Source organism: Neoarius graeffei, chromosome 13 (assembly GCF_027579695.1).
Source record: "Neoarius graeffei isolate fNeoGra1 chromosome 13, fNeoGra1.pri, whole genome shotgun sequence".
In the NCBI taxonomy this organism is placed as follows: domain Eukaryota; kingdom Metazoa; phylum Chordata; class Actinopteri; order Siluriformes; family Ariidae; genus Neoarius; species Neoarius graeffei.
In genome coordinates this window covers 76275760-76301837 of record NC_083581.1, presented here as the reverse complement: position 1 = coordinate 76301837, position 26078 = coordinate 76275760, and the positions used below count along the sequence as shown (strand labels likewise).

Genomic DNA, 26078 nt, shown 5'->3' with positions numbered 1-26078 from the left:
TCTCCCTCTTTGCCTCTGTCCTCCTCTCTCCCTCTTTGCCTCTGTCCTCCTCTCTCCCTCTTTGCCTCTGTCCTCCTCTCTCCTCATCTCTCCCTCTCTCCTCCTCTTTGCCTCTGTCATCCTCTCTCTCTCTCTCTGCCTCTGTCCTCCCCTCTCTCTGCCTCTGTCCTCCTCTCATATTGCCCCTGTCCCCCTCTCTTTCATATTGCCTCTGTCCCTCTCTCTCATATTGCCTCTGTCCTTCTCTCTCTTCCTCTCTCTCCCATATTGCCTCTGTCTCTTATATTGCCTCTGTCCTCCTCTGTCTCTCTTTGCCTCTGTCCTCCTCTCTCTCTTTGCCTCTGTCCTCCTCTCTCTCTCTGCCTCTGTCCTCCTCTCTCCCTCTTTGCCTCTGTCCTCCTCTCTCCCTCTTTGCCTCTGTCCTCTCTCCCTCTTTGCCTCTGTCCTCTCTCCCTCTTTGCCTCTGTCCTCCTCTCTCCCTCTTTGCCTCTGTCCTCCTCTCTCCCTCTTTGCCTCTGTCCTCCTCTCTCCCTCTTTGCCTCTGTCCTCCTCTCTCCCTCTTTGCCTCTGTCCTCCTCTCTCCCTCTTTGCCTCTGTCCTCCTCTCTCCCTCTTTGCCTCTGTCCTCCTCTCTCCCTCTTTGCCTCTGTCCTCCTCTCTCCCTCTTTGCCTCTGTCCTCCTCTCTCCCTCTTTGCCTCTGTCCTCCTCTCTCCTTCTCTCTCCTCCTCTCTCCCTCTGTCCTCTCTCCCTCTGTCCTCCTCTCTCCCTCCCTCTGTCCTCCTCTCTCCCTCCCTCTCTCCTCCTCTCTCCCTCTGTCCTCCTCTCTCCCTCTGTCCTCCTCTCTCTCTCTCTGCCTCTGTCCTCCCCTCTCTCTGCCTCTGTCCTCCCCTCTCTCTGCCTCTGTCCTCCTCTCTCTCTCTGCCTCTGTCCTCCCCTCTCTCTCTCTGCCTCTGTCCTCCCCTCTCTCTCTCTGCCTCTGTCCTCCCCTCTCTCTCTGCCTCTGTCCTCCTCTCTTTGCTTCTGTCCTCCTCTCTTTGCTTCTGTCCTCCTCTCTTTGCTTCTGTCCTCCTCTCTTTGCTTCTGTCCTCCTCTCTTTGCTTCTGTCCTCCTCTCTCTTTGCTTCTGTCCTCCTCTCTCTTTGCTTCTGTCCTCCTCTCTTTGCTTCTGTCCTTCTCTCTCTCTCTGCCTGTCCTCCCCTCTCTCTGCCTCTGTCCTCCTCTCTCTCTGCCTCTGTCCTCCTCTCTCTCTCTATGCCTCTGTCCCTCTCGTGCTCTCATCTTGCCTCTGTCCCTCTCGTGCTCTCATCTTGCCTCTGTCCCTCTCGTGCTCTCATCTTGCCTCTGTCCCTCTCGTGCTCTCATCTTGCCTCTGTCCCTCTCGTGCTCTCATCTTGCCTCTGTCCCTCTCGTGCTCTCATCTTGCCTCTGTCCCTCTCGTGCTCTCATCTTGCCTCTGTCCCTCTCGTGCTCTCATCTTGCCTCTGTCCCTCTCGTGCTCTCGTATTGCCTCTGTCTCTCTCTTGCTCTCGTATTGCCTCTGTCCGTCTCTCGCTCTCGTATTGCCTCTGTCCGTCTCTCTCTCTCGTATTGCCTCTGTCCGTCTCTCTCTCATATTGCCTCTGCCTCTCTCTCTTTGCCTCTGTCCCTCTCTCTCTTTGCCTCTGTCCCTCTCTCTCTTTGCCTCTGTCCTCCCCTCTCTCTCTCTCTCTCTCTCTCTCTCTCTCTCTCTCTCTCTCTCTCTCTCTCTCTCTCTCATTGCCTCTATCCTCCTCTCGCGCTCTCATATTGCCCCTGTCCCTCTCTCGTATTGCCCCTGTCCCTCTCTCTCTCTCTCATTGCCCCTCTCTCTCTCACTCTCTCTTGTTCTGTGTCTGTCTCTCTCTCTCTCTCTCCCTTTCTCTCTGCGTCTCTCTCTACGTCTGTCTCGCTCTCTTTCTCTCTCTACGTCTCCTCCTCTTCGAGATTGTGTGCTAAATAAAAATGTACCCTTTATGGACTTCCTCAGGACTCACCTCTGATCCAAAAACTGAGAAACCAGCGTTTTTCTTCCGTTTCCTTCATTTGCATATACAGTGTGCTTGTCTGAGCGACACTGAAAGTTATTACTGCTAAAACCAGCCTTCATTTTTGTTCTCTGTTTCTTTTTGTGTCAGCACGAATGTGTGTGCGCGCATTTTTTTTTCTTTTCTATATGTTAGCGACACAGCAATCCAGACTTGACACCTTCTTCTGGAAAGAGTTTGCATATGAGCCGATTCAGAGCAAGACCATTTAAGGAAGAAAAGATTGTGTTGGAAAATGTATAATGTTGAATGTATAATGATGCGAAATCTTGCGTCTTGTGCAGTTTTGTGTGTGTTAGGGAGATCTGAGACAGACATTAACACTTAGTGTCCTGAGATGAACATGGTTGAAAACAGGAAAGACTGCATTTAAACACAGCGATGGCCTCTCTCTCTCTTTCTCTCTCTGTCTCTCTGTGTGTGTGTGAAATGAACTGAGTGTTATACAAAGGATACACATGCATAAACAGAGAAAACATAAACAAAAGCATAATAAGCAACAACAAACTGACAGGTACATGTTTCTCTCTCTCTCTGCATCTGTCTCTCTCTTCCTTGTCTTTCTCTTCCATCTCTCTGCATCTGTCTTTCTCTCTCCCTCTCTGCATCGATCTGTCTCTCCCTCTCTGCATCTGTCTCTCTCCTGTCTTTCTCTCTGCATCTCTTTCTTGCGCCCTCTCTCTGCGTCTCTCTCTGCATCTATCTTTCTCTTGCTCTCTCTATCACACTCTCTCCCCTCTCATGCACTCTCTCTATCCCCTCTTTCTTTCTCTGTCTCTCTTTAAAAAAAAAAAAAAACACTATCTTTGCCATCTGACCACCTCAGGCTTCTATTCCAGTCCTCTTTTCTTTTTTTTTTTTCCTTGCTGTCTTTTTCTTTTGCCACCTACACAGGAAAAAGTGACTGTGACAGCTGGCCCTCGGCTGCTGCATTTCCCTCGGCTTTTGCACTTTGTGGGTTCTGCTAAAATGCAGATATGTCATGCTCTGAAACAGTGCAAAGTTCTATAAATTGGTCATAGTGAGAGAGAGAATCAGAAAAACACGCACAGAGAGAGAAGAGTGACCTGTTATTCAGACCACAAATTATCATCACACTACGGCTCACTTGCAGTTATTAATCTTTCTTTTTTTTTCCTCACTCTGGTAGTAAATTAATTCGTATATATTTGGTCTTTGGGTGCTCTCCCTGCCTGGAGTGTGTGCGCGTGCACATTCCCAGCAATGTGTGTGTGTGTGTACAGAGAATAATAAACATACACCTTCCAGCTCAGGAGAATTATTACACAGCAATGTGGACACGTGATGAAACCTTCAGCATGACCCTGAGATCAGTGGAGGACGCATGTTCACGTCCGTGTTGATGTGTACAGGAAAGATGTGAATGGTGAGCTGAGCTGCAGGGGTTCCCCCCTGTCATCCTGAAGCGCTCGTACACTCACTCGTGAACACGGAGCTGACACAGAAACAACACTGCACCAGCTTGTGGCAGAAGCAGGTTGTTTTTGTTTAAAAGAGCAGTGTTTTCCCCTCCTGTGTACCTTCAGTGCAGGACCTGTTACAACAGCTCCCCCAGCTGGCACGTCCATGGGGCCGAGTTCCTCACCAGCTGGAACGTGTTTGAGACACAAGAACTGTGTGATGTCAGAATAACAAGAGATGAGCTTATAAAATGATTCTCCCTTTTTTGATAACTTTCAGTCAGGATTTTGTGCCAATCACAGCACTGAAACAGCGCTGATTAAAGTTATAAATGACATGCGTCTTAATACTGATGCAGGCAAAACATCGGTCCTGGTGTTACTGGACCTCAGTGCAGCTTTTGATACTGTTGATCACAACATACTGCTATATCGACTTGAACACTGGGTTGGGTTGACTGGTAAAGTTATCAATTGGTCAAAATCATACTTAAAAGATAGAAGCTTCTTTGTTACCCTGGGAAATTGTACCTCAACATCAATGTCCTTGACCTGTGGTGTCCCTCAGGGGTCGATTCTTGGACCATTACTATTCAACCTTTATATGCTCCCACTTGGACAAATTATCAAGAACAACTCAATTTTGTATCACTGCTATGCAGATGACACCCAAATTTATTTTGCTCTATCACCTAATGATTATGCCCCCCTTGAATGTCTCTACCAGTGTATCGACCAAATCAACAACTGGCTGTCATAAAATTTTCTTCAGCTGAACACAGATAAAACAGAAGTAATTCTATTTGGGGAAAAAAGATGAAAGACTCAGGATTACCACTATTCTTGCCACAAAGGGGATTAAAACAAAAGAAATGGTTAAAAATCTTGGTGTTTTCATTGACAGTGAGCTAAACTTTGACAGTCACGTGAAAGCAATCACTAAAACGGCATTTTATCACCTAAAAAACATTTCCAAACCAAGAGGACTTGTGTCAAAAAATGATCTGGAAAAACTGATACATGCCTTCATCTCTAGTAGGGTTGATTACTGCAATGGCCTTTTCACAGGCCTGCCAAAAAAGACCATCAAACGACTTCAGCTGGTTCAAAATGCAGCGGCGAGGGTTCTCACACGAACAAAAAGAACAGAGCACATTACTCCAATTCTAAGGTCCCTTCACTGGCTTCCAGTAAGCTACAGAATTGGCTTTAAAGCATTGCTGCTGGTGTACAAATCTCTAAATGGTACAGGGCCCAATTACCTCTCTGATATGTTGCAGCGGCCTAACCCAATCAGATCTACCAGATCACAGCAGCAAAATTTACTGGTAAAACCTGTTGTTAAAACAAAGTGTGGTGAAGCAGCTTTTAGCTACTATGCAGTGCAGCTATGGAACCAACTGCCAGAGGACATTAAAAATGCTCCTGCTGTTGGCAGCTTCAAATCTAGACTAAAGACCAAGCTGTTCTCAGATGTTTTCTGCTAACTGATTAATATCATCTTTACATGTTTTAAACTTTCTTAACTTTTACAGTCTCTGCATGTTTTAAACTTTACTTAACTTTTATTCTATTTTATTCTGCTGGGTTTTTTTACTGAACTTTTACTTCATTTTATTTTATTTCTATTGTTTAATTCTTATTATTTTTCTTCCCCATTTATTTTATGTAATTTTATTTTCTATTGTTTACTGTTTTGCTTTTACTTCTGTAAAGCACATTGAACTGCCACTGTGTATGAAATGTGCTATATAAATAAACTTACCTTGCCTTGCCTCCCTGCATCGGGATGCATTTCATGCATCGTGCTCTGAGCCCGTATTTTATTTATATTAATAGTCCTAGAACGCCACTCCGCCAATCAAAATAAGTGGACTGGAACTTTTTTTTTTGTAGTTAATAATTGTTGCTGTTGAAAACACTTCAGGATGTAGGGTTATTGGAATATACAGTGCCCTCCACAATTATTGGCATCTCTTTTGGTGAAGTCGCTTCATCTCTCACTGAAAAAATGGGAAAAATTTATTCAGAGGAAAACAAATCCCTCAACAAGAAATAATTTTCAACAAAACACATCCCACTATTATTGGCACCCTGCATTTAACAAACCCCTTTGTTTGTACAACGTCCTTTTTTCACTAAACCAGCACTGAGTCTCTCCGAGAACATTTTATAAGGTTGGAGATCCATCTGAGCCCATTCCTCTTTACACAATCTCTCCAGATCATCCAGGGTCATTGACCCTCTCATGTTCTCTCTGACTTCTTCAGCTCAGCCCACACTGGGGTTTTCACTGAGGTTCAGCTCAGGGGACGGAGATGGTCAGGGCAGAAGCTTGATTCTGTGATTCTCAGTGAACCATTATTGTGTTGATTTGGACATCGGCTCATTGTCCTGCTGGAAGATCCGATCATGACCCAGTTTTAGTTTCCTGGAAGAGGCGACCAGATTCTGATTTAAAATGTCCTGGTGTTTCATGGAGTCCATGATGCCATGGACCCTCACAAGGTTTCCAGGACCTTTGGAGGAAAAAACAGCCCAAAATAAACATCACAGAACCTCCACCATATTTTACAGTTGGGATCGGGTTCTTTTGATTACAGCCATCCTTCTTTTTACTCCAAACCCACTGCGAGTGTTTATTGCCAAAAAGCTGTTTTTTTTCTGTTCCATCAGACCAGAGAACACGGTTCCAGTCAAAGTTGTCATAGCGTTTTGCAAACTTCAGGTGCTTACATTTGTGGTTAACTGACAAAGACTTTTTTTTTTTTCTGGAACCTTCTAAATAATCTGTTGGTAAGGAGATGGCATCTAATGGTGGCTTTGGAGACTCAGAAACCTCAAGATTTTACTTTTTGTTGTAATTCATCAATACTGATGCTTGGGGATTTATTTATTTTTAAACCTCTCTTACCCTCCTCACTGCATGTGGGGTAAAATAAACTCTGCTCCTCTTCCATCTGAGTGTGCAACAGTTCCAGTTGGTGTCCACTTTATTTTTGCCCCAACAGTAGAAATGGACATTTTCAGGCGAGGAGCTTTTTTTTTTTCAATAACCATTCCCTGACTTATGAAGGTCAACACACTTCTCCTTCATTGGGTTTGTGTGTCTTCTCTTTCCCATGTTGAGGGAATTTGGCCTCCGTGTCACCTCTTATTTATTCCCCAGTTAATCGGGACGTCATGAATTCCAGCTTGAAAGTTCCTCCACACTCCAGTCAACTCAAACATGTACAATTTAAATGGGAAACATGCTCCAGGTACATTGTGTTCACCATCATTTCCAGGGGAGCCAATAATAGTGGTATATGTTTTTGTTGGAGATAATTTTCTTGATGAGGGGTTTGTTTTTCTCTGTATAAATTTATTTCAATTAAAAGTTGGATTCCCCCCCAGTGTGAGATGAAGTGACCTCACCAAAAGGTGGAATTTTTTTTCTAACCCTTTTTTATTCATCTGTATATAAAGGGGAGCAATAACTGTGGAGGACACTATACATGACGTTTGGCATGGTAATATATCAGTACTTTTTTAAAAAATTGTCAACACTTCTAAGATTTGTGATTTTATTTATTTATTGTAATTGCATTTTTACTTCTCAATGTGACCGTGACTGGAAGCGGACGGTGCGATATTAAAAGCTCACTTAATTTAACGTTAATGTGTTTTTTCTCTTTTTAGTGTTTTCAAATAACTTTTAATACAAACGCAAACTAAATTTATTACGAGTGTTTATTAATTAGCATAATTACTTTTTAAATGGAACATTACTGTAGTGCTGGCAGTTTGTGTACAAACCTACAGATGGTGATCCTTGTACAAGTGTAAGACAAATGAAAACCTGCAACACAAACCAGAGAACTGGTTTCTTGATAAATCTGGACAACTTAAGAATGAAATGGCGATGTAGAAAAATCATGTTGACACTTATTTGTAGTAAAGAATATCACTGTCATTGATCCAAGATGCAGGAAAAAAGAAACTTGGAGAATGATTGATATTTCTGACGTATCCACCTTTAAAACCACTGTTGGTGATTTTATTTTCTATTAGTATAAATACGCAGGTGATTATAGAAAATCGCGCTCTGATTGATTAGTCGAGAAATTCAGACTATTTCTCGATAATCGCTTCGGGCGACTCGGCAAAATGGAGGCCAAACCGTAAGTAAGGAAGAATTACACGTGATGAAAGAAAACGCTGTTCCGAAAAGCGCTAAAGGTGCTACAAAGTTTGGTCTAAAACGGTTCAAAGGGAGGATGGAGTTGTGATTTTATTTTTATCCATTTCAAAACAAGGGATTTTATGTGCGACAAGTCTGAACTGCACCTTTGTTACGTTTGCTTTTGAAATCTGAAATTATTAAAAAATATTTTTTAAAAATAATCACCTGTGTATTTATAGTAAAACAATTCTCCACCTCAGGCTCCGTGAATATCGGTGAATAATCACCTCACTTTCGGTGAACAATTGCGAAATGTGCCTGGTTGTGTGTTATTCCTTAATTATTGTGCAAAAGTCTTCGCCACTTGTTAAAAAAATAATAAATTGTCGAGTGAAGATGCCTCCTAAAATAATGAAATGTTTCTACATTTTATCCTAAAGTACAGTAAACAATAAAACGTGAATATTTGGTGTGACGACCCTGAGCTTTAAACATGACGTTGTGTTCAGTATTGAAGATGTTATTCCTTTTTCAATGTAGTGATCTCAGGCTTTCTTTGATTTCCTGTTTATTTACTGTATTATTTTTGGACGTGTACTGAGCTCTTGATCTGTCCCTCCTCTGCTTCAGGGACACCATTGACAGGTGAAAAGCAATGAAGTGATGAAGGATTAGGAAAGTTTTAACCTTCACTGGTGTTTGTTCAGCCTCAGATCCGTTTTCCTAGGAAGAGTTCATTTACATATCCTGCTGGGTGTGGGCGTGTAAAGTGTGTGTGTGTGTGTGTGTTCTCAGGAGGGAATGAGGGACAATTTGCCTCTTTTGTCATTGGGCTATTCTTATGAAAATGATCACGCCGAGAGGTTGACCTTGGTTCACACGACAACGGCAACGAGATGTTATTTAAAAATATATCGCGTCCAAATGGGCAACAGTCAGTAAAATATCAGGTCCATATGGCAATGCTTGCTGAAAACGATGCAATACACATGCCACACCTCTAGGGGCGCTGTAAGACGGTCCCTTCGGAGACACCAGAACAATAGAAGAAGTAAGGACGCATGCGCATAAACTATTATGCGCGAGACTTCATATTAGCCACAAAGTCAGGAAAATCTGTTTGTAAAATTACATTATAATGACCAAATACAATGAAAAGTATTTTTCCAGTCTCACCTGTGAAAGGTAATCCCATGTGATCTCGTTTGGACGGCAAACCTGTTGGTACAGTTAAACGCAGCTAATCTTTATTCTCCGCTTTGACCTCTCCAAAATGGCGGCGAGGATGACGTATGATTCTACGCGGAAGGCGGCGTCTTTAATGGTCCGGAATAAATTGAATGATACACGTTGATGGATTAATTTGTTGTTTCTCACCTGTGAAAGGTAATCCCATGTGATCTCGTTTGGACGGTAAACCTGTTGGTACAGTTAAACGCAGCACATGAATCTTTATTCTCCGCTTTGACCTCTCCAATATGGCGGCGAGGATGACGTATGATTCTATGCGGAAGGCGGCGTCTTTAATGGTCCGGAATAAATTGAATGATACACGTTGATGGATTAATTTGTTGTTTCTCACCTGTGAAAGGTAATCCCATGTGATCTCGTTTGGACGGTAAACCTGTTGGTACAGTTAAACGCAGCACATGAATCTTTATTCTCCGCTTTGACCTATCCAATATGGCGGCGAGGATGACGTATGATTCTACGCGGAAGGCGGCGTCTTTAATGGTCCGGAATAAATTGAATGATACACGTTGATGGATTAATTTCTTCTACGCCCTTTTTGAGGAATGTATTGTAGGACTTAAACCCACATCTGAAGAGGTGAGATCGCTCCTTTTTTTTCCCTATTTTTGCTGGCGGGATTGACTCTGCCCTAAGGGCAGAGTCTCTCTGTCTCTCACTTTGCACCATTACACAATACATATTCACAGTGAAAATATTTTGTAAGCGCGTTTCATGAACCAAGTTATAGGATTTGTTGACAACTCGCATCGAGTTCGTTACACTTCTACCCGGCGTGAAGCACTCACAGTCATGTGGTTGTGACGTCATCGTAAACAAATCCGTTCTACTCATCCAGACGACTTCACAACGGCAACGTTGCCAGATCTTTCCACTCTGGAACCCGTTCTCAAAAAGATTTGCGTTTTGGGCACCCAAAATGCTGGTGCCGTGTGGACGCCAGGCCTAAACAATAAGCAATTGTATTGGAGTCACCTGAATCCGTTGCCGTGTGGACAGGGCCTAAATCTGAAGGTGTCTGGGGTAATGGACACGACAGCAGAGGCTCACTTACCCCTTTTCCACCAAATCAGTTCCAGGGCTGGTTCGGGGCTGGTGCTGGTTCACAACTCGTTCAACTTGCGAGCCAGCTGAGAACCAGTTTGCTTTTCCATAGCTCGTGGTGCTAAGGGGAGCCACATCATTACGTCGCTGTATACGTCAGTTACGTCGCTGCGTTTGCATAAACGTTGGCGCGAACATCGAAACAACAATAATAATGGATGACTTCGCGTTTGTACAGCTGCTGCTTCTCGTCGCTTAAAAATGGCGACCTTTCGCGGTCTTGCGATTGTTGTTGGTCTTAACAACTCCCCCCTGCTGACGTAAGCGGTTCTTTCCTCTGGCCCAGCAGAGAGTTGGTGCTAGCCTGGAACCGGTTTTTCTGGCCCCAGAGCCAGTTCTTTGTCAGTGGAAACAGAAAACCCGGTTCCAAACTAAGCACTGGCCCCGAACCAGCCCTGGAACTGCTTTGGTGGAAAAGGGGCAACTGTGAGCTGAAGAACTCCAGCCTTTGTCTTCGTACAGGAAAGGACTTGATCTGTTGTATATCCTGTATCGGCGTTGATCTCGATCATGTTAGTGATATGACCTCATTAGACGTCTTTCACGCATGATGGTTTTTGTGTGTGTATGGCCCTTCCAAAGCTGACAGAAGTTCAGCTTTGCTTAAAAAAAAAGCCTCAAGTGAAGTTTGACGACAAACGTCCATACTGCTCCTGCTGCATCACAGGGCAGTGCAGCGCGCTCGGAGGAAAGCGCTATCCGCTGCCTTCTGCATACATGAGCTCACAGGTGTGCACGATTGGCTAGTGGCAGGGGAATGACGGCATGCTCTCGCTTTCTCACGCCTTCCCTCCCACCCAGACAGCTCTGTTTAGACTCTTGGCCATCATCGGGATTCAAACTCGTGATCTAATGACAGGAGAGGGCAAGTGGTTTTCTATTGTGCTACTTTCTATTTTATTTATTTGCTTTTATTGTTTATCTTCTTACCAGTCGGGCCATGAGTTAACGGTTGACAAAAACAAACATGGAGGACAAAGTGCTGGCGAACACTTAGTCTTGTGAGTGAGTAAATATAAGGAGAAGGAAGTTAAGGGGAATATTTCATTGCTTGTAATATACATAGAAATTACTTGTGCTTGGTATTTTTTTAACATCTTGTGATGGCAAACAACCTCCTAATCATTTGACTCTGACTTAACCCAATCTTTATTACTTCTAAAAAAAATATATATATATATATATATATATATATATATATATATATATGTAAATGCGTGATCTAGATAGCAAGCTCAACTAGTTATTTAGTTGATCTAACAGTAGCCGTGATTTGGTAAATGTGAACATTTTAATTCTCGGATATCGGAACCTGCCCAGTGCTTTTAGGCCACCCATTTTTTATCTTTAGGTTCACGGATTTTTTCAACATATTTTTGATGATGTTGGTCGAAATAAGTGTCCTTGTCCAATATATATATATTTTTTTTTTGCATGGCAAAATTTCAATGTCGGATTAAGATGATAAAATAATTTAAATTCAAGAGACACACTGTACATACACACACACATACTAATATATAGTGTGTGTTCTTGTGTACAAGTTTATAACACGGACTAGCATTCCAGTACTTACTTCTCTGAAGGTATATGTGGTCATATGACCGTTGAGCTCTCATGAGCACATCGAAGGCTGATCCGTTCGTGCTACTTGATTTGATAGGACTCTCTGCGGCACCATCCTCTTCTAATTCCACAGTCAGATACTTGCAGCCAAAATCGCAAACTAACGTTATGGCAGGCATATTCGGCATCGCGCTCGTTACATCACCACCACCTTTCTGAGAACCAGAGATCGTTTTGATCTTTTCATTGTTTACTTTCAACGCTTGAGAGACGAAATCGCCCATGTTTTGGTTAGTGAGACAGTGAAAAGACTTTTCTTTACCACACTTTATGCTTACGTACAGTTGAGGCGATAGCTCGGAATCCATGCTGTCAGCGTCAGCCATGGTCAGCACGAGGTTGACACTGTCGTAAAGCGGTCGTAAATTAGCCTGGGCCCGCCCATCCTAAGCGTGACGCAACACGAGGGCCTGTTGCGAGCTTAGTCTGGCCAGGCAAGCTATCGACAGCTCTTCCAAGCTCCGGAAAAATCGGGAGCCAATCAACTTTGAGCATCTCCAACGGCCCTGGGTAGAGGCGTGTTCAAGGCAGTGACGTAGTAGAACTGCGACCGGAAGCCATAGATTGTTTACAGAATCATGCTGTATTGAAAGCATTCAACGGGAAGTTCTCATTGAAAACGGAGCAAAGAGCAGCCCTGGAGGTATTTATTGAAAGGAAGGACGTTTTCGCCTTGCTCCCGACCGGCTTCGGTAAGAGTTTAATCTACCAGTTAGCCCCGCTAGTAGCCAAATCAATGAGGCTCAACGAGAATCCTATCGTCGCGTCACATACGTCAGAGGAAAGAGTGATGTGATTGGTTTAAGCTTCATCACAGCCTTTTCTGGCTTCGACCAGTAGCAAACTGAGGCATTTCAGGGAGGCGGGTCAACCACGGGCTCTGGGAAACGGTTGGGCTGAATATCTTGGCCAGACCAATAGCTCGTAGAGCTCTGAAGTCGCGTTAGCCAGACTAGTCGTAAATACCATAACGTTCAAGTGAATACTCAATGTCGTAAATAGTTTCGTTTTCGGACTCGGCTGAAGTGGATATATACAACACACGCTGTCGTTTGTATTTGCGATTCTAATACTTTTTACTTAAAGAAATATGACCTAGTACCAGGGATACAGTGCTGTTACAAGAAAAATATGTGACTTGTTTTTAATATTTCTTTTTGTATGTTTCGGCGGTTAAAATAAAAATACACACAGACTTTTTATTTTTCTAGCAGTAGTATTTAACTGCCGTCGGCGGATCCGTGATCCGAAAAATCTAAAATGAGTCGCCTTATGAGCAGAAATAAGTGTGAAATCACCCTAACGTTTTCTGTAGTACGGGAATGTTATGTAGTATTCATTCCGTCATGGTGTCTAACTTGGGGTAATTTGGTAAATGTGTGATGATTGACGTAGAGAAAATGCGAGTGGCAAAGTTGTGTGTCTCAGTAAGTGTAAGAAAGTTTAAGAATATAACCATTATTGTGTGTCTGGAGGATAGATATTCTCTAGGTGTGGCTGACTTTGTGTGTGAGAGAGAGCACACATGCAGGTGAAGGAATTATCTCTACCCCCCACACCACTTCCTGGCCTTGTGGCTGTGCCTGCAGAGTCAGGTGTTTGTGTGTGTTTGGAAGATAAAGGTTGATTTGGTGGGTGGGTGCTTTGGTGTGGGCGTGGACAAATGTCCGTAGAAATACTTTAATCTTTCATTCGACATGTTTATTTAAAAAAAAAATGAATAGTTTGACACTAAATTAAGCCGCCACATTCCATAATATAATTGATCAGTCAAGACTTGTTCTTACGTTGCCGTTTTTATTTAGAAGTGTTTTTAGAGCTACAAAGCAAATATCGTGAACAGGTAGAATTTTATAAAAAAAAAGGTAGGAAAGTCCGTTTATAGATGGAAGTTCGAAGTGGAACTACAGACTCATCCATATAACTTCCAAATTACGACTCTCGAACATGTTGATTATAGGATCATCATCATCATGATATATATGTTATGTTCTCACTAGCAATGAGGCAATACACTAAAACCATGGTAAGAGAGATCCCGGTACAGGCTTCGTGAGATGATATTGACAAAGTATTAAATTTGAAGAACATTTATTTAGTAATGACAATAAATTGAACCACTGCAATATCAATATATTGTATTGTAAGAACTGTAGCTCAGGATTTATAATACAAGGCGTAATTTTTCACCTGTTACGAACAGGTTATTTTGATATTTTTCATTGTCCTAAGTGTATTTCGTGGGAATGTTGTTAATATCGAAAGATTTACTTGATGGTAGTCTTAAATGATTCGGTGAAATAACAAATTCATGTCGCTGATGCTGTCTGACATTCAGTTGAAATGCACAAGCATGCCAAATTTACCAAATTCATTGTACAGATGAGAAATACTATTATCTTTTGTGTAATTCCTCGTCTTGCTGAAATTGTTTTGCTTATTCCACTGCCGGTGCAACTCGCAACAGGCGACCGAATCGCTTTTAGATGCGAGTGTGCCTTACAGCAAGCGCAGCACAAAGGAGTTGAGTTTAGATTAACCTGTGTTTCAGACAGCACTCAAATCAACCATGGTAACATAAAAATGTGCACAGATATTCGGCAATTTACGGTAACCACCTTAGAACGGCTCTGCTACAGATGTGCTGTGAATGGAGGCTTTGCACCATCATGTGACCCCGTAGCAACATTAACTACGCCACCACGACGGGGCCACGCTTGTAGTGCTTCGTTCAGTCGAGTTAGTTGTTACTAATCGGTGTGGGAAAGTTTTGCTGCGTTTTGGGTCTGCAAATCTTTCTGAACAAAACAAAGGCATCAGATTTTTTTTTTCAATTTACTAAAAGTAATTCATCATCGGGGGAAAAATTAGAGAGATTTCTAAACATAGAAGGGGGAAAAACATTCAGCAGGACTCGGTGTTGAACGGAGAGACCAAAAACCCTATGGTATACTCACTTCATTTCCACAAAGGTAAAGATTCCCCCCCCCAAAAAAAATTTCACAACTGCAGCAAGGTGCTCATTCTTATCCAGTGAAGTGAACATGAGCAACAAGTTTCACCGAGGTGCATTTACTGTACATTCAGGGATCCTTAGGACCCAGTCATTATGGGAAACACCTGATGATTTGAGTGCAATCAGCACGCTGTTTTCAGGCTCTTTGAAGTATTCTGTCAGGTATGAGGCGGTCGACAGGTCTAAGTGCAGGAAGAGTATTTATTAGCAAGTGTGATATCTTGACATAAAACACAAGCGAAACCGAAAGCAGTCATAAACATGGCTGGAAACAAACGTGATGGTGATAATGATAATACTTCACAAAGCCTTTGTGTCCTTGAACGCATGTGCTGATTGTGCTCAAATCAGCATCAGGTGTTTCCCATAATGACTGGCTCCTAGGTGCACGCACAGCACGGTCTGAAGGATCCCTGAATGTAAATGCACCTCGGTGAAAGCAGCTCTGTAGAGCCGCTCTGTTGTTGCTCATGTTCATGTCATTGGATAAGAATGAGCGCCTTGCTGTAGTTGTGAAATTAATTTTTTTGGGGGGGGGAATTCTTACCTTCGTGGAAATAACTGAGCATACTATAGGGTTTTTGACCTCTGACACAGAGTCCTGCTGAATCCCCCCCCCACCCATTTTTCCTGTCTACTTTTAGAAATCTCTCCAACTCCCCACCCCACCCCAACGAATTACTTTTGGGAAATCTAAAAATCTGACATCTTTGTTTCTTTCAAAACGAATTGCGTATCCAAAAACGCAACAAAACCTTCCCATACGGATCAATAACAACCAACTTGTCTGAATGAAGCACTACAAGCGTGACCCCTGTCATGGCACCATAGTTACCGTTGCTATGGGGGTCACGTGATGGTGCAAAGCCTCTATTGTGGATGGTGTGAACAAGTTGAGCAGCAGAAATGAAACGAGTCTGCAAGCCTCATGTTGAGCACGTGCCATAATGCTTCCTTCGGATTAGTTTAACCGTTTGGACTCCGAAGTAAGCATGCTTCGAGGCAGTTCGACTCCCACTTGCAAACTTTGTGCTCTGTATGCTACCATGTCTGGTGCTGCCGAGTGTGTAAGAAGAATCGCAGCTCATAATGGAAAAATTGCGATACAACTCTGAGGTGAAATTCGTCCCGCCAGTATTTTTGTATTGTGATAGTCAAGATGGTGAAATTCTGAAGTTCATATCTAGTTATATTTACGTTTAAGGAGGTCTTTGTGCATTCTTATGCCTGTTAGGGGTTGTGTACAGCTTTGGCAAACCAGTAGAAACTTTGGTTTTTATATTTTGATGGTTTGTTCAACACGAAACCTTATTCACTATTTATTATATAGAGCAGCAGTTTCAGAGACAATTTCTTGAATTCACACTCATGGATTTTCTAGAAAGACATCCTGACCCATTGTTCTGTAAACGATTTGAATGTTATGAATTACCAGACAATGTGAAACCACAAAAATACAGAAGTATTAAAAGCAATAATTTTCTCAGTTACTACACACTACTAAAACGTTCCTGTTGGCTTAATTAGTCATGATATACACTGCCTGACCCCCCCCCCCCCAAAAAAAAAAAAAACAAAAAAAAAAAAACCAAACCATTGTTTGGATTTAAATAAGCAAATAGTTAAGAGCCTTTGATTGGATAACAACTGCAGTGATGAATATGTTTCAACTGGAAACAATTCTTTCAGCTGAAACTGATGCAGTGAGTAGCTTCTCATTTCTTATGCAAACATGTTGGAAAATGGATCCTGTGCTCATGGAAAAGACGTTACTGTGTCTCAGAAGGTCAAATTATTGACCTGTGTCAAGCAAAGAACACCACTAAGGAGATTTCTGAAATGACTGGAATTGAGTTAAGAACTGTCCAATGCGTTATTAAAACCTGGAACAATAGCAGAGAACCATCAACTTGACAGAAGAAATGTGGTTGGTAAAAAAAAAAATCTTGACACTGATCAGAGATCACTGAAATGCTTGGTGAAGTCGAATCGTAACAAAAAATTGACAGTAGAACTCGCAGCTGTGTTTAATAGTGAAATGAAGATAATTTCCACACTCTCAATGTGATGAGATCTCACAGGATTGGGACTAAACCACTGTGTCTCCATAAGAAACCCACTCGTTAGTGAGACTAATCAGGAGAAAAGGCTTCACTTTGCTCGGGAGCATAAAGATTGGACTCTGGAGCGATGGAGAAAGGTCATGTGATCTGATGAGTCCAGATTGACCCTATTCCTGAGCGATGGGCGTGTCAGGGTAAGAAAGGAAGCTCATGAAGCGACGCCCCATCATGCACAGCGTCCACTGTACAAGCCTCTGGAGGCAGTGTGATGATCTGGGGTCGGTTCTGTCGGTCAGGTCGAGACTCAGCAACGTTATGGAGCAAGAAAATGACGTCAGCTGACAACCTGAATGTACTGAATGACCAGATTATCATCACATCAATGGATTTTTTTTTCTTCTTCCGTGATGGCACGGCATAAAATTAGGGCTCAGATTGTGAAAGAGTGGTTCAGGGAGCACGAGGAATCATTTTACACATGAATTGGCCTCCAGAGTCCTGACCTTAACAACACTGAGAGACTTTGGGATGTGCTGGAGAAGATTTTACAGTGGTTCGACTCTACCGTAGTCAATACAAGACCTTGGCGAAAAATGAACGCAGTTCTGGATGCAAATAAACGTTGTGACGTCGCGTAAGATTGCCGAAACAACAATGCTGTGGTGAATTTGCACCTTCATCGGAGTTAAAGGCATTTCAACGATTATTATTTTTTAAAATTTAATTTAATTATTTATTTTTGGGTGAAGCTCCATTATACTGCTTAGGAGTGTATATTAGTTGTATACTGGATTTCTATAAGACACCTGGAGGGGTGCGCTCTTACGGGAAAACAACCAATTATGCAAAGCAGAGTTACTGTTACCACCTTGAAGTTGGTTATTTTCCTGTAATAACACATCTTAAACGGTTTTATTACTGGTGTACCACAGGAAATTTGCCATTGCAAAAAATTTCCATTCAGAATATGAAATGCAGCTCATCTTGTTAGCAATAAATCCTCTGCTGTGAAGACTTTCCTGTATTGGAAACCTTCTGACCAATCAGAATCCAGCTCTCGACAGTGCTGTGGTGGAAGGGGAGTGTAATGAGCTGCCGACAGGCCCAATAAGATTAGCTGGCTTTTTTCGTGGTCTATCAGATATATTCCATTCAGCTAGCCTGATACTGAACGCGTTGAAGATGATGCTAGCTGAATGGAATATATCTGATAGACCACGAAAAAAAGCCAGCCAGTATGATTATTAGCTCATCCGGCCGACAGGTGATGAGTTTATGCCATCATGTGTTGTCCGTCTGGTGTCGTCAACGTTTCACGAAAATCGCTTCTTCTGTCTCAATTCTTCACCGATTTTTATTCTTTTTGGCAGGAAGGTAGGTCTGCCTGGGGTGCATATAGCTCCTACCCAAATTTGCATAATTATAATTAATAATGAAGATATGGAATAATCAATCCATCCCTAATGAGCAGTTTCCACACAAATCGCTGCTTCTCCCTCAATTCTTCACTGATTTTGATTCTTTCTCGTATGAAGGTAGGGGAACCTCGGGTGCATAGAACTACTTCTACCCACATTCACTTAATTGCAAATATTAATGAAGTTATGGACTAATTAAGCCTCAAAAATCGCTTCTTCTCAGTCAATTCCTCTCCGTTTTGGATTCTTTCTGGTAAATAGGTCGGCATTCTTAGGGTGGATATCGCTTCTATATATAGCTTGTATATAGCTTGCAACATTTATTGCGCAACTTGAGATCGTTCCTTCTGGACAAGGTGGGGCCGGAGTGAGCTACACAGTCATTGACGGTCTCGTTATACATGCGTACGCATTCCTTTCGGGTGTTCAACGCATTTTTCTCTTTGAAAATTACAAATCGTCACAGTCGCTTGCTAGCGTGGAAGTTTTGCGTCTTTGATGTGTGACGTCATGTTGTCTTGACAACCATGCCATATCGTAAACCATATTGAACACTCGTCTCATTCTCTGTTGGGTAGAGTGACGTAATACATGTAGGATAAGCAATATGCAAACGATATTGCATGCTATCGAGCCAAATGGATGAAACCTGCTAGAAGGGAATAGAACACATGTTTTTATTCCATTGAAAGTGTCCTGTATGTATAATAATTATAAATACTGTATCAGGCAGTGGGGACTCAATGGTTAAGGCACTGCCAAGCTGCCACTGTTGGGCCCTTGAGTTGGGCCCTAAACCCCCTCTGCTCCAGGGACGTTGTATATGGCTGAACTTGCACTCTGAGCCCGGTTTCCTAACAAGCTGCGACGGGCGAAGAAAAGAAAAGAATTTCACTCTGCTGTAATGTTTGTGACAAATAAAAAAAAACGGCTGCTGCTTCTTCTTCTTCTAAATATTTGTCCATTCATGATACAGCGTGGGCACGAGGAGTCAGATCCTACCAAGATCCTCTAAGTGATTCAAAAAGTGAACGTTTCCGAAATAAGCCACCGTTTTTGCTTTTTTTGGTTGTTTTTTGTTTTTTCCCCCACACCATGCTGGTTTTGACATGAAAAGAGTTTGAATCATATCAAGACATCCATCGGTGTCAAAGTTCTCAAGAATCGCAAAAGGCCGAGTTTCAGAACTGTGCCATGTCTTGATGTTGCTGCGGTCAGCTTCGTGCCGTGCTCAGCTATCCTCATGAGGGGTGTTTGTGTGTGAGATTATGCGTCTAAGTGAAAGCCTGTGGGTTTTATGCCACCGGTGCACGCTCGGTGTGTAACTGTCAGTGACGTGGGAACAGTTAACTCTTTCCTAGCCAGGCTGCAGAGAGAGAGATGACTGGCTGTGGCTCTGAGTACTGACTCGGCGAGTACTGGAATGACGAAGCAAACAGAAAGTCCTGCTACCTTAGAGGGGAAACATGTACACACCCACACACACCGTGTGTCTCATCCACACTTTCTTTCGTTCTTCTTCTTTTCTTGCACATCACCTTTGCTGCCTGTACATCATGAAAGAGTTGAGTCATGAATTTCAGTAAGTAAAGCAGGACAGCAAAGATATCATTAGTTTTAAATACATGCGCCTGATTCCCCAAACGGCATCATGGAAAAAATTTCTGTAAATATGTACGAAAGCATATCCACATCCTTCAAGTCAAAACTGCATGCTGATGCACACCAGTTTGCTTGAAATCTTTAACAAAGGGTTTCAAGATGGCTGTATTTTCTTTTCAAGTTCACAAAGCTGTGTCCTCCTGCTATGTAAACCGAAATAGAAACGGTTCTATCCTGGTGGGTGTGGTTTCTTCCAGGATGGCTCCGCCCGTATATACATGGCTCGAGGGTTCACTGATGAGTTTGGTTTTTCAAAGATGCCATTCGTTCATGTGCTACGGCCTTCGCACTCGCTAGATCTCTGAACCACACTGGGATTTTAGAGTCATGTGTCCGATAGTCATTTAAAAAAAAAAACCCAGCGGTCAGAGAAGGTGTTTTTGATGAATGGTGTTCATCATTCAAGAAATGTGTAGAATCGATACCAAGGAGCATTGAAGCTCTTCTGGTTGCTTGACACCTTTGTGACTTAGTCACCTGACTACCCTTTTTAATCAGATGACCTTATAAAGAACAAGGGTTAGGCATGGGTTTGAGGGTTTGGTGTATTGTTGGCAGGAAGCCCAAGTCATCTCCAAAAAATTGCACACCATTCAGCATGACTGAGTTGAGTCGTAACAAGAAATGAATGACCTAAAAAGATTGGAGATATTTAAAAAAAAAAAAAAAGACCCAACCTTGTTATATGCAAGTACTTTCCATCAACAAATCCCCTTTTTCACTTATGATCAATAAATAAAATTATTCTGTCCACATTTACTGGATATGAGCAATCGCACGCTCTAATTGGCTGCTCTACTACTATGATATCAGCTCATATACTGTGAAGAAAGAAAAACAAACTGGCAGTGCATGTTGCTGAACCAACCGAGGACAAAATAAGAACTCTACTCGAAAACAAAACCCCCCAAAAAATACAAAAAAAAGCGCAATGAAATATGGAAAGAAAGTATTTGATGGTAAGAATGCTTTTTTTTTTTTCTTTCAAGAATTATCGCGTTTTTCATAAATTGCTCCTGTCATTTCGCCGGTTTGTTTACATTCTAAGAGGATTTTTTTTTTTTTGTCGGACGTTTTGTATAAAGTTTGAATTTGCATTAAAAAAATGCTTCGTTTTCTCAAAATCCAGTGAATGTGGATAGAATAAAACAGTTATTCCACTCAATCTCGTCGTACACGGATTACAGACAACTATCGGCTTATGTACGACTCGATTTTGTGGAATAACTTTATATAAAAACTTGAGTGGGGTGTGTTTTTTTTTTTTTAAATCTTAAGCTTTTGTGTTTATGTAGTTATGTAGTATATAAATGTTAGACTCATCTAAAATGTAATTGCAAGTTGTTTTTCTGTGATGTAGCGAAACCCCGCGAGCTTCCCGAGACTCGTCTCGAATCCGAGGTGGTTCCGAAAGTGGCCCGGATGACCGTCTCGGGAAAGAAGCAGACCATGGGCTTCGACGTGCCGAGGTAAGAGGAGTGAGCTGGGTTTCTTTCAGCTCTGCTGACTGCTAGAAAATAAAAGAAAAAAGAGTTGAGTCAGTAATTCTTGGTTTTGCTAACAAAACCTCGTCTCTGTTTGTGGATGAGCCACTTTCATGCCACTGAATTTCTGCTGCACTATAGTTACTGTTTCTCATGAAAATTCCAAGGTAAAAATTGTGTTGTATTGAAAGTAACACTTCTGGCTTGTTCATATTTAGGCGGTCGTTCAGCAGAGAAGAGGACGGCGTTTGTGTTTGTTTTTCTGCTCATAGCATTAAAACCACAGGAGTGGCTGCTGCTTATAGATTATTCAGATGAACATGCAAACACAGAAATCCGCAGACTATCACCTCCCCGCCTTAAACCACAGACCACACCCGTGGCGGGGGAGGGGGGGAGAGAGGTGTTATAGGGTGTATGGTGTTCTGCAGGTGGAGCGACCTTTATACTCAGTCAACTTGAAAAGCTGAAGCTTTGTTAGTTAGCTTTAACATTTAAAAATAAATATCGTTTCATATTTCATTCCTGGAACGTATTGACGTACATTTGTCACACGTCCACGATGCCGCAGTGCGTCCATGAAACAAATCCGGTTTAAACAATTTCTTCATTTCTCAAGCCCTCTTTCCTGTGTTGTCTTTCTGAACATTAAAGGAATAGTTTGAATAGGTGACACAATTGAGCTGAGATTTTATTTTTAAAATTTTTATCGCACTTAACATTTGGACTAGAACATTTGTGACATGTACGGTCACTTTTTTTAGTTTCACAGTCGAGCTCTGAGTAACGGAAGCACCAATCCTTCACCTGGGCTCTCGGGGACGTTATCGTTTCTGTAGTAACATCTCCACTGAAAAAGGTGTGTAATTGTTCGTAGTAGTGATTGACATTTTTTCGAAGGAGTCTACAGTGTCCGTGCTTTGTAACAGGTAAAATTTAAACATTAAGTCCTCCTGTAACAAGACAACTTTAGACAGACAGAGTAAGCGCCTTACTCAAGGGCACTTCAGCCGTTCCTGCTGGTCCAGGGAATCAAACCAGTGACCTTTTGGTTGGCTTCCTCCAGCTGCTATAACATAAGGGAGAACTTGTTTTGCAGATGCTCCATAACATTCAATATAATCATTTTTTTTAAAAAATGCGTAATAAATTCAATAAGGCATTCTTTAATAAATAACATGTAATTGTTGACGAGGCATGTAATGATACAGTGGTGCTTGAAAGTTTGTGAACCCTTTAGAATTTTCTATATTTCTGCATAAATATGACCTAAAACATCATCAGATTTTCACACAAGTCCTAAAAGTAGATAAAGAGAACCAGTTAAACAAATGAGACAAAAATATTATACTTGGTCATTTATTTATTGAGGAAAATTATCCAATATTACATATCTGTGAGTGGCAAAAGTATGTGAACCTTTGCTTTCAGTATCTGGTGTGACCCCCTTGTGCAGCAATAACTGCAACTAAACGTTTGCGGTAACTGTTGATCAGTCCTGCACACCGGCTTGGAGGAATTTTAGCCCGTTCCTCCATACAGAACAGCTTCAACTCTGGGATGTTGGTGGGTTTCCTCACATGAACTGCTCGCTTCAGGTCCTTCCACAACATTTCCATTGGATTAAGGTCAGGACTTTGACTTGGCCATTCCAAAACATTAACTTTATTCTTCTTTAACCATTCTTTGGTAGAACGACTTGTGTGCTTAGGGTCGTTGTCTTGCTGCATGACCCGCCTTCTCTTGAGAGTCAGTTCATGGACAGATGTCCTGACATTTTCCTTTAGAATTCACTGGTATAATTCAGAATTCATTGTTCCATCAATGATGGCAAGCCGTCCTGGCCCAGATGCAGCAAAACAGGCCCAAACCATGATACTACCACCACCATGTTTCACAGATGGGATAAGGTTCTTATGCTGGAATGCAGTGTTTTCCTTTCTCCAAACATGAGGCTTCTCATTTAAACCAAAATGTTCTATTTTGGTCTCATCCTTCACAAAACATTTTTCCAATAGCTGTCTGGCTTGTCTGCATGGTCTTTAGCAAACTGCAGACGAGCAGCAATGTTCTTTTTGGAGAGCAGTGGCTTTCTCCTTGCAACCCTGCCATGCACACCATTGTTGTTCAGTGTTCTCCTGATGGTGGACTCATGAACATTAATATTAACCAACGTGAGAGAGGCCTTCAGTTGCTTAGAAGTTACCCTGGGGTCCTTTGTGACCTCACCGACTATTACACGCCTTGCTCTTGGAGTGATCTTTGTTGGTTGACCACTCCTGGGGAGGGTAACAATGGTCTTAAATTTCCTCCATTTGTACACAATCTGTCTGACTGTGGATTGGTGGAGTCCAAACTCTTTAGAGATGGTTTTGTAACCTTTTCCAGCCTGATGAGCATCAACAATGCTGTTTCTGAGGTCCTCAGAAATCTCCTTTGTTCGTACTATTATACACTTCCACAAACATGTGTTGTGAAGATCAGACTTTGATAGATCCCTGTTCTTTAAATAAAACAGGGTGCCCACTCACACCTGATTGTCATCCCATTGATTGAAATCACCTGACTCTAATTTCACCTTCAAATTAACTGCTAATCCTAGAGGTTCACATACTTTTGCCACTCACAGATATGGAATATTGGATCATTTTCCTCAATAAATAAATGCTTCAAATCGTTCTCTTTACCTACTTTTAGGACTTGTGTGACAATTTGATGATGTTTTAGGTCATATTTATGCAGAAATATAGAAAATTCTAAAGGGTTCACAAACTTTCAAGCACCACTGTATTTCATGCGACAACAAATCCGACATAAATTTATGGCTATTCGATGGAATAAAAAATGAATCGTGAGTTTTCAGGCTGTGTAATCTCTGTTTTTCCTAGCTGTAACTGCAGAAGGGTGGAATAACATCCAGTAATGGGAAGGCACGTGACTTCATGGTAGGCGGAAGTAACACAGCTCTAATGCTGCGAAAACACCCAGAAACCAGATCTAAAACGGCAAAGAGCTGCTGTGTGATTGAGTGTACTCATAGGTTTAACAAGAAATCAGAGCTCACTTATTAGAGTGCTGAAAGATAATGAAAAGGGAAGCAAATAGAGGTTGTTCAAATGTTTTTATAAAGGTTTATTAAGAAAAGATACTGTATATGTATGTTATTACATGAAATCGAGTCGTACACGAGCTGATAGCTGTAGGCCGTGTACGATGAGATTGAGTGGAATAACTTCTATTCTATCCACATTCACTGGATTTGGAGAAACATTTTTTTTTTTGCAAATTCGATAAATAAAAACTTTATACAAAACATCCGACAAAATAATTTCCGCTTAGAATGTAAACAAACCGGTGAAACGACAGGAGCAATTTGTGAAAAATGTGATGATAAATCTTAAAAAAAATTTAAAACAAAGAGATGCGTTCTTACCATCACATACTTTTATGCCATACACTACCGTTCAAAAGTTTGGGGTCACCCAGACAATTTTGTGTTTTCCATGAAAAGTCACACTTTTATTTCCCACCATAAGTTGTAAAATGAATAGAAAATATAGTCAAGACATTTTTCTGGCCATTTTGAGCATTTAATCGACCCCACAAATGTGATGCTCCAGAAACTCAATCTGCTCAAAGGAAGGTCAGTTTTATAGCTTCTCTAAAGAGCTCAACTGTTTTCAGCTGTGCTAACATGATTGTACAAGGGTTTTCTAATCATCCATTAGCCTTCTGAGGCAATGAGCAAACACATTGTACCATTAGAACACTGGAGTGAGAGTTGCTGGAAATGGGCCTCTATACACCTATGGAGATATTGCACCAAAAACCAGACATTTGCAGCTAGAATAGTCATTTACCACATTAGCAATGTATAGAGTGGATTTCTAATTAGTTTAAAGTGAGCTTCATTGAAAAGAACAGTGCTTTTCTTTCAAAAATAAGGACATTTCAAAGTGACCCCAAACTTTTGAACGGTAGTGTATATTGTTGCTCTTTTTTTTTTGGCTTCTTGTTCTTTAGGGTTTTTTGGCGGTTGGCAAACCAACTTAAAGGTGCATTACCGCCACTGACTGGGCTGGAGTGTGGAACAAGAGATATGTGGGGGGGGGTTTACAAAAAACCTTATATATTATTTTAACTATTGCTTTTTCTTTTAAATACTTGATAATTTTTAGGTTTTTGTTTTCAAAAACACTCCACCATTTTGTTTTTCTCTCCTCACGGTACATGAGCTGATATCCTAGTAGTAGAAGAGCCAATCAGAGCGCGTGATTGCTCGTATCCAGTGAATGTGGACAGAATAATTATTTAACTTTTTAATTTTTAATAAAAAGAATATTTTAGTGAACAGGCAATTTGTATTTGACTCCAAGCTTTACAAATGTGGGTAAATAATTGTTTGTTGTTAAGAAAATTTTAATGAAAGGAATATTTAATTTGATAAATAATGGGAAAATAAATATTTTGTTTTTGGTAATATACATTTTTCTTCATTTACTTTTTCAAAAATATCGTGGGGAAATTAAATTGTGAATCAAATTGAACTGTGAATTGAGCGAATCGTTATGTGCCGGTGGTGGTTGTTGCATTTGAGGGGGGGAAAAAAAAGCACTTCATGATCCTTCATTACACCATTGATTGATTATTTTCCGATAACAGCGTAACCCTAATGGCTCTGTTCCACCAGGACGTGCGATCCACCAGTATGGGCCCAGTTCTGCCTTGGTGCTTTTTGAAACCCACCTGTATTCCAACAGATTCGGGAACTGAACATTTGGGTTATTTCTGGTGAAATGTTACCAA

At 41.6% G+C, this 26078-nt stretch overlaps 1 protein-coding gene across 4 annotated transcripts in view; it reads left to right on the top strand.

Moving 5' to 3' along the window:
* hbs1l (HBS1-like translational GTPase) overlaps positions 1-26078 on the top strand; it is a 116327-nt gene that overhangs the window by 36144 nt on the left and 54105 nt on the right. For 3 of the 4 annotated variants that reach the window (XM_060938533.1, XM_060938532.1, XM_060938535.1), the window contains one exon: positions 21149-21257. In XM_060938533.1, the coding sequence (XP_060794516.1) occupies positions 21149-21257 (109 nt within the window). Of the gene's footprint in view, positions 1-10747; positions 11005-21148; positions 21258-26078 lie in introns of those variants that run through there. The other variant, XM_060938536.1, reaches the window with a different exon arrangement.